This window comes from Heloderma suspectum, chromosome 3 (genome assembly GCF_057233095.1).
Source record: "Heloderma suspectum isolate Gila_16-S chromosome 3, 16-S_ref, whole genome shotgun sequence".
NCBI lineage: Eukaryota > Metazoa > Chordata > Lepidosauria > Squamata > Helodermatidae > Heloderma > Heloderma suspectum.
In genome coordinates, this window is record NC_139460.1 from 290,386,520 (window position 1) to 290,394,921 (window position 8,402).

Below are 8,402 nucleotides of genomic sequence, written 5' to 3' on the forward strand. Positions count from 1 at the left end.
TCCTTTCATTCTGCTTGCACAAGCCATTGCACAAGGCATTACAGCAGGTGTTGCACATGCTGTTCTGGAAATAATTGCACAAGGTGTTGCACAATTTATTAGGCTCGGTATTGCTTGTGCTAGTTGTGCTGTGGTTGTGCAACTGCTAGCAGAATGATGCCAACTCTTGTAAGTTTTCTGCAAGTATAATGCTCGATATAACCTTTGGAATGGAGACATGCAGTGGATGCACTGTGACACTTCTTTTATGTATAAATGTTAGATAAAAAGTCCTTGCTTTCGGTTTAGAAGAAAAGGATGCCAGGCAGGCAGCAGTGGATCCAACACTATTTTATTGAACGTTTTGCAAAACGGGTGCAGAGCAGTCTGGACCCCGAGACACGTGTGCAAAAGCCTTTTATACCATATCACTTCTATTGTCCTTGCCAGTAACCAATGAAACAGTTAGTACATCGGCTCACTAAGTCAATAGCCAATAAACAGTCACTATCAGCTTACCAAGCTGTTAGTCATGAGCGCGTCAGTATGATTCCCTTTTTGCTCCACCTACATTTTCCCGCCACTCGGGCTGTTACGTAACTTGAGACGCCAACGGTTATGGAGTCTCCTTTTTTTTTCTAACAATTCCCTCCTTTAAGTCTTTATTCACGTCTTAAAGCATTTAAAACGGAGTTTCTTTATCAGCACAATAAAGCAAGAGCATCTGTTTTGACAGAGCGGTTTCAATTAACTGCTGGGATAAGCCTCTAGCGCAGGGGATAATGCAACAACCAAATAACACTAAAACTCCTATCATCACTACAAGCGAAATAAGGATTGAGGCTGCTAGGTGTTTCCATTTTCCAAACCATCTCTCTAACCAGGCAGTCACGGGGTTGTTAATCCCTGAATTCTCGGCTAATTCTTCAGACAAGGCGGTGAGGCCCTGCAAAGCCCTTGTTACCGTGCCATCTGGGGCAGTGTTGTTAGGGATGAAGGTGCAACACCGTCCACCTAGCATGACACAAACCCCTCCTTTTTCTGCTAACATCATATCAAGAACACGCCGATTTTCCCAAGCCATTTGGCTGGTGGCATCTAGCTGCTCAGCCAATCCTTTTACAGCATCTCGAGTATAGTTTATAAACCTCTGTTGATGATAATAAACGTAATTGATCCAATCTACATTTTTGTTAATGGTCACCCACCAAAACAGGGTAGATTCAAATCCTGCAGAAATTTGATTTCTTCCTTTGAACTCGTCTGGCACTCCCCTTGGTACTCCTATGGAGTCAATATATATTTGATCATCAAAAGGGGTTACTGATCGTTTCTGCCGGGGTTGGCCAGTCTTCTCTGCTGGATGATATGCAATTGAAAAGGGGACTGCCAACTGAACTAACCCACAAGCTCCGGACCAATTGGAGGGCAATACCTCATACAACTCTAGACCACCACAATACCACCAGAGATCAGCTCGTGGGATTGAAAGGGAATTATTCCTAAAGCGGGTGGAATTAACACATCTTACTTTACTCGTCAGGTTCCCTATACGCCCCTCTGTGTCTGCAAGGTTTCGGTGTATGCATCCGGTATGGTTTCTTCTTTGCAGGAAGACTGTGGAAGGTCTGACGCGATCCTTTAATTTGAGTGGGGGGTATAATTTATTGAGGGTTTGGCATTCCTCCTCTCCCCATGCATCAGGGTGTTGGAACAAACAGATCATACAGGTGAGGAGGGAAGGAGTGTCCCACCCCAGTGGAAAGGGCAGCACCTTTGCTACTGATCTCCCTGTGGCACAAACAAAACAGTCAGACTTATTTAAAGACTTGGCTGTATACTTTATCCACTCTAACCACACATTATCAGTTTCCTCTGTTATTGGGATTCCTAACCTGGTTCTCCAGGGACACCTCTCTTTCTCGGGGATCTGTACCAGAAGTGGTTTGAGGGGTGTTGGTGTGACATTTCGGGGTTTTATCTTAAAGCTGTCAAGCCCAAGTCCTTGAGGTATCACCATCCACGTTAATATTTCTTTTACTAACATTACCAACACCACCCACAATACTTGCTTCATATTACAAGTTTTTTATAATTCGAACCCGAGCTTTTCCTAGATGTTGTGACTTGTATATTACAGGCGATTGTGGCTCCTGGATGGCTTCTTCGCCTGTGTCCCTGGCAGCTTCCAGAGGGGTGCCAGGGAGCAAAGGACCGTTGCCCGTGTCCTCCTGTTCTTTCCAGGTGACAGAAGGAAGCAAGGGTCGCTTAAATGGCTTTATCCGGCTGCAATGTGTCCATTTACTAGAACCCACAAGCTTTACACACGAGTGGCTGGTTGGTCCCACCAAATAAGGCCCCTCCCACCCTTCCTTTAAAGCTTCTTTATTCCACTTTTTCAGCAACACCTCGTCTCCTGTCTGGAAGAGATGGATAGGCGCATCTAACGGAAGTCTCTGAAACGGAACGGAATAAGCTCGTAGCTGTGAAAGAACAGACAGTAGAGAAGTCAACTGATCCCTTAGCATCTGATCACCCACCTCCCACTTGACTTCCTCCCTCCTTCCGCAGTGTACCCAAGGCGGGAACCCAAACATCAGTTCGAAGGGGGACAATTTTATGTCCTTTCTTGGCATCCTTCGAAGCTTCGTTAAAGCTATTGGCAGAGCCTCAACCCAAGTGAGCTTCACCCCTCGTTGGAGTTTGGTTAAAGTCTCCTTGAGGCTCCGATTGATTCTTTCAACTTGTCCACTTGCCTGGGGCCTCCAGGGGCAATGTAAATGCCACTCTACTCCCAGAGCTTGTGCCAGCCCCCGTGTAATAACTGAGGTGAAGTGTGAGCCCTGATCGGACTCTATAACTTCAGGCAGGGAGAACCGGGGCACCACCTCCTGTAACAATTTAGCAACAACAGTTTTAGCTTGGCAGTTCCTACATGGAAATGCCTCTACCCACCCTGTCATTTGACATACTATTACAAGCAAATACCTGTAACCCCTACATGGTGACATCTCAGCAAAATCAATCTGCGCCCTCTGGAAAGGATAGTAGGCCCATGGTCGCCCTCCTTTTGGAGGAGGGGGTGCCCTTGGAGGGTTGGTTTTCTGGCAGACTTCACAGGTTGTGGCTAGTCGGTGGGCGCATACAGTTAAGCCAGGGGAGACAAACAGCCTCTTGCAATAGTTGATCATGGCTGATGCTCCAGGGTGTCCAAGAGAATGGTGAACTTGCTCTAGAACAACCCTCTGCAGGGTCTGTGGAAGAAGCAGTCTTCCATCTGTCATCTGGATCCATCCGTCATCGCAGGGACTTATTCTGTGTTCTTGTGCCATCTGTAACTCATCAGGGGAGTATGTGGGGCGCTCTTTTCTTTTGGGTAGAATGAAGAATGTTCCTTGGATTCCCTCTCTGGCTGCTCTTTTTGCGGCCTCATCTGCCTTCTGGTTTCCCTGTCTCCATTTTTCCTCTTTTTCTTTCCCATGGGCTCGGACGTGGACAACAGCTACTTGTGAGGGTAGCTGGAGGGCATCCAGAAGATCCACTATTAGGCCGCCATTAGCCACTGGAGATCCGTTTGCTGTAAGGAATCCCCTCTCTTTCCACAGTTGCCCATGAGCATGCACAACGGCGAACGCATTTTTGCTATCGGTATAAATATTTACTCGCTTTCCCTTGCTGGCTTGCAGGGCTCTTGTCAGGGCTACCAGTTCAGCGGATTGGGCGGAGAAATGAGGAGGCAGCCTTTCCTCACGCACACTCTCGTCTAGAGTAACGACGGCCGCTCCTGTGTAGCGCCTTCCATCCAGCATATAGCTAGATCCATCTACAAACAGATCTCTGGCTCCCTCTATTGGTTCATCCTCAAGGTCCGGTCGGCCTTTGGTGTCTAGGTCTAATACTTCAAGGCAGTCATGATCTGGGAATCCGGATCCGTTTGTGCCCAGTAATGTTGGCAGTAGTGTGGTGATATTAAAGCTAGAGCAAGCCTTAAAAGTGAGGTTTTCGTTTCTTAGTAAACCTATTTCATATCGGGAATGCCGGGCTGGGTTGAGAAATTTGCTTCCTCCTCCAGATCCCAAAATTTGTGGCACCCCATGCGGCACCCAAACTTCAATGGGTCCTCCCATCGTCATTTTCTCGGCCTCGGTACAGATCAGAGCTGTTGCCGCCACTGCCCTCAGGCAACTTGGCCATCCTTGTGCTACGACATCTAGGACTTTGGAATAATATCCCACTGGTCTCCAAGAGGGCCCTTTTCGCTGGCAAAGCACTCCCGAAGCTATGCCCTTATTTTCATGCACATAAAGTCTAAATGGCCGGCTGGGATTTGGTATGGCTAGAGCAGGTGGTGACACAAGAGCAGCTTTAAGACTGAGAAAAGACTTATTCATTTCCTTAGTCCATTTCCATTTATCCAGTCTATCTTTCTGCAGCGCCTCATACAGCGGCCGCGCTGTCTCCCCATAGTTTGCTATCCATAGTCGGCAGAATCCGGTCAACCCCAGGTAGGCCCTCAATTCGCGGGGGGACTTAGGGACAGGAGTGTCACGGATGACTTCGACTCTTTCTTGCCCTAGGCTCCGAGTCCCTTTAGTTATGTGGTAGCCTAGGAATTTTACAGTTGGTTGGGCCAACTGTACTTTTTCTTTTGACACTTTATACCCCCCCCCCCGCTAGATAGTTGAGGAGGGAAACCGTCCCACTCAGGCACGCATTCTTGGCCTTGGCTGAAATCAGGAGGTCGTCACAGTACTGGAGGAGATGCACCTCTGAGTGCTGCTGGACCCAGGGTTCGAGATCCTTTTGGAGCTGCTGGCCAAAGACGACCGGTGAGAGATTGAGCCCCTGAGGGATGACTGTGCATGCTAATTGAACTTTTGACCCCCCCTCTGGGATTTCCCATTCAAAGGCGAACAAAGGCCTTGAATCAGGGTGGAGGGGGATGCTGAGAAAGGCGTCTTTTAGGTCTATGACAGTGAACCAGGCATGCTCTTCCGGAATTCCTACAAGGAGGGTGTGTGGGTTGGGGACCACAGGATGGGGGGCCTCGATCTGCTGATTAATGAGCCGGAGGTCTTGCACTAAGCGGTAGCCCTTGCCCCCCCTCCCCTTTTTGGCACAGCGATGATGGGCGTGTTATAGGGGGACATTATCTCAATGAGCCGGCCTTCTTCTCGGAGCTTTGTCATTACTGGTTGTAGGCCCTCCTTTCCTTGGTGGGAAAGGGGATACTGTTTCACATGAACAGGCCTTGCTCCCTCCTTGAGGGGAATTTTGTATGGTGCTGCCGACTTGGCACGAGAGGCCCCTCCAATCCCGGCCCAAGCTAGAGGGTTGACTCTGTTTTCTATTAGGCTCCAGTCCTCGGTGGCCTCTGGGGTGGATTCTTCTGCAACCTTCAAAAGGGCCATTTGGTAGTTACTACTCTGCTGTTTAGGGAGCCGTATCTCCATCCTTCCGTCAGGAGTAAAAGCAATCTCAATTTGGAGTTTAGTCAATAAGTCCCTTCCTAGCAATGCCACTGGACAGGAGGGGGTACAGACAAATGCATATTCTAGGTGTGTTTTCCCAACCTTGGTGAACAGGGGACGAGAGAGGGGCACTTGGGTTGCCCTTCCCTCGACCCCCATTATGGTGGTGAACCCCCCACCTCCTGTTGGGGGCTCACTGAGGGGGAGGACGGACAGGGCGGTCCCTGTGTCCACAAGGGCTTTGTAGGAGCGGCCCCCAACCTTTATTTTGACCATGGGGTCCCATCTTGCCTCAGAGACAGCTAAGAGGGGGCCGGGCCCCGGTCTGTCCTGATCTCTTTCCTGTTCATACAGAACTCTCTCTGCTCCTCCCATATTTTCCCCTCTCTCTTTCTGCTTCAAAGCCTCACAGTCACGCTTCCAGTGCCCCATTTTCTTACAAAAGGCACATTGATCTTTCCCCAGGGGAGATCCTTTCCTTCCCCCTTTCCTCCCCTTTCTAGCTCCCTCTTTGTCAGGTTTAAGAACCGCAGCAAGGAGCTTGGCCTGCCTCTTGTCTTTGTCTTTTCCTTCTTCTTCTTCTCGCCTCTCATAAACCTTTTGAGCTACTTCAACTAAAACTCCTAGGTCAGCTGCCAACCCTCCTTCAACTTTTTGCAACTTCTTTCTGATGTCCTGGCAGCTATTTCCCGCGAACTGAGTCATGAGGATCCTTAAATTATTTGGATCATTCAAGTCAATGTCAGTATATTTAGCCAAGGCTTCCCTCAGCCTTTGGAGGAACACGGCAGGAGGTTCGTTTTTGTCTTGCTTTAGAGTCAGGACTTTTTGCAAATTGGGGGCCCTTCTCGCGGCTTGCTTCATGCCTGCTAAAATGAGTCGAAAATAGTCAGCATGTAAGCGTCTATGTGCCGCTGTGGCCACCCCCCAATTGGGTCGCCCTGTGGGCAGAACCTCCGCCGTCTCCTCCTCAGTTGCCTGGGGATTTTCCTCCCTATACTTGGCTCGTGCCCCTGCAAGGATGGTTGGCTTTTGCCTGAGAAAACAGGTGTTCAATAGCATTTGTGTATCGTCCCATGTGGGTTGTGAGTAAGCCTCACATTCTCCATCAGAGACAGGAGTGGCCCGGGATCCTCTTCAAAGGAGGGGTTAAATTGTTTCCAATTATACAAATCAGATTTTGTGAATGGGACATAAACAAACATCATCCCTTGAGGGTGTTGGGCGGTAGGGTCGGGGACTTCTCTGATGGGGAAGGTGAACTTCACTGGTGGTTGGGGGTCCTTTCGCAGGTTGTAGTTAGGTCCCCCTTTTGCTTCTCTCTGTAGGACCTCCAATCTTTCCTCTAGGGAATATAGAGGATCTTGGAGAGTGTCCCGGCGTTCAACTAGAGGGGTGGGGGTCCTCTGGTACTATTTTGTGAGAGGGGTCCTTCTCGGGGGCATCTAACTGCTGGGCGGGCCCCTCAGGAGAGGGTGGTGGTTGCAACGGGCGTGGTCGCCCTGCGATGGCTGTCCCGTAGGGAGGAGGAAGCAGTAGGTCCTCCGGTGCCATGGCCACGACCCTGGGTGGTCCTTCTTTTGGTGGTTTCCTTTTGACCACCATGGGAAGGGCAAGGGACATGCATTTAACAACCCACGGAGCGGGCCTGCCGCCAAGGGGCACACAAGTTGCCCACGAATCAATATGAGGGAACTGGTCCCAACTTCTCCTCTGTGCTACTATTGTTCGCACATCAGATACCAAGGTTGGGTCAAAAGACCCCTCGGGTGGCCATTTGGGTTCTAATATTGGCCATTCCCGGGTGCAAAAAAAGACAAGACGATCCTTTGTCATCTTAGTTCCATAATCGTGCTTAAAACGTGACCAATTGCGCAAACAACACTCCAAGGGCATATGGGACTTCTTCGCAGACTTAGATTAGGACCCGCCCATGACAGTGGGAATTTCAATCAGCAATTCTTGCGCTTTGCCCTCCTCTGACCTAGCCCATCTCCAGGGTAAGGAAATGCAGATCGGGGCTCCCCACTCGCTTCGCCCGTAGGCGTCTCACGCAATCACAAACACACCACTGTCCCGCGTTTATCCCCTAATGTAAGCTGTTTCACTTACCCCAAAAGCCTCTTCTGTCCCGCCCGCAGCTGCGTCCAGCTGCTTATTGATCCACTGCCGGTGCCTAAAAGGAGTGGTCACGTCTCCCTCTTCCTCTGGCGTTGGTCCCCAGGCGCCTCCGCCGCCACCGTCGTGAGGAGAAGGCAGTGTAAAACAACCGCCTGTGGCCACTTCTCCTCCACGGCCCCTCGGCTCAGCACGAAGGGGACGCGCCCCGAAGCAGGATCCGAGTCACGGCACCAAATTGTTAGATAAAAAGTCCTTGCTTTCGGTTTAGAAGAAAAGGATGCCAGGCAGGCAGCAGTGGATCCAACACTATTTTATTGAACGTTTTGCAAAACGGGTGCAGAGCAGTCTGGACCCCGAGACACGTGTGCAAAAGCCCTTTATATCATATCACTTCTATTGTTCTTACCAGTAACCAATGAAACAGTTAGTACATCAGCTCACTAAGTCAATAGCCAATAAACAGTCACTATCAGCTTACCAAGCTGTTAGTCATGAGCGCGTCAGTATGATTCCCTTTTTGCTCCACCTACATTTTCCCGCCACTCGGGCTCTTACGTAACTTGAGATGCCAACGGTTATGGAGTCTCCTTTTTTTTCTAACATAAAGACATCCCAAACTGCAACTCTAAAGTTCAGTTCATGCATAGTGGGGAAAGGGAGTGCAAGCAGACCCTGCTATTTGCCATGTAATCCTCCCACAGTTTGTCTCTGCCAAATGCAGCACCCACAGCTGCTAAATCTTTCTCTGCTGTTGCATCCCAGACAGTACCTTTCCCAGGGAAAATGCTGACTCCTCCAGTCTTGAGCAAGAAAGTCCAGTGCAGCCTTTTT

General features: G+C 49.6%; 1 protein-coding gene across 1 annotated transcript; it reads right to left on the reverse strand.

The window, feature by feature from the left end:
• Positions 1 to 319: 319 nt before the first annotated feature.
• Positions 320 to 7,924, reverse strand: LOC146351404 (uncharacterized). Its single transcript, XM_084842038.1, has 2 exons — positions 7,563 to 7,924; positions 320 to 2,462 (listed from the first exon to the last, which is right to left on the reverse strand). Exon 2 carries the CDS (start codon positions 2,054 to 2,056, stop codon positions 662 to 664), a length of 1,395 nt encoding a protein of 464 aa, XP_084698164.1. The 5' UTR covers positions 2,057 to 2,462; positions 7,563 to 7,924; the 3' UTR covers positions 320 to 661.
• Positions 7,925 to 8,402: the final 478 nt, after the last annotated feature.

Coding starts and splice junctions, on each gene's coding strand:
- LOC146351404 (XM_084842038.1), bottom strand. CDS start 2,056: ATGAAGCAAGTATTGTGGGTGGTGTTGGTAATGTTAGTAAAAGAAATA.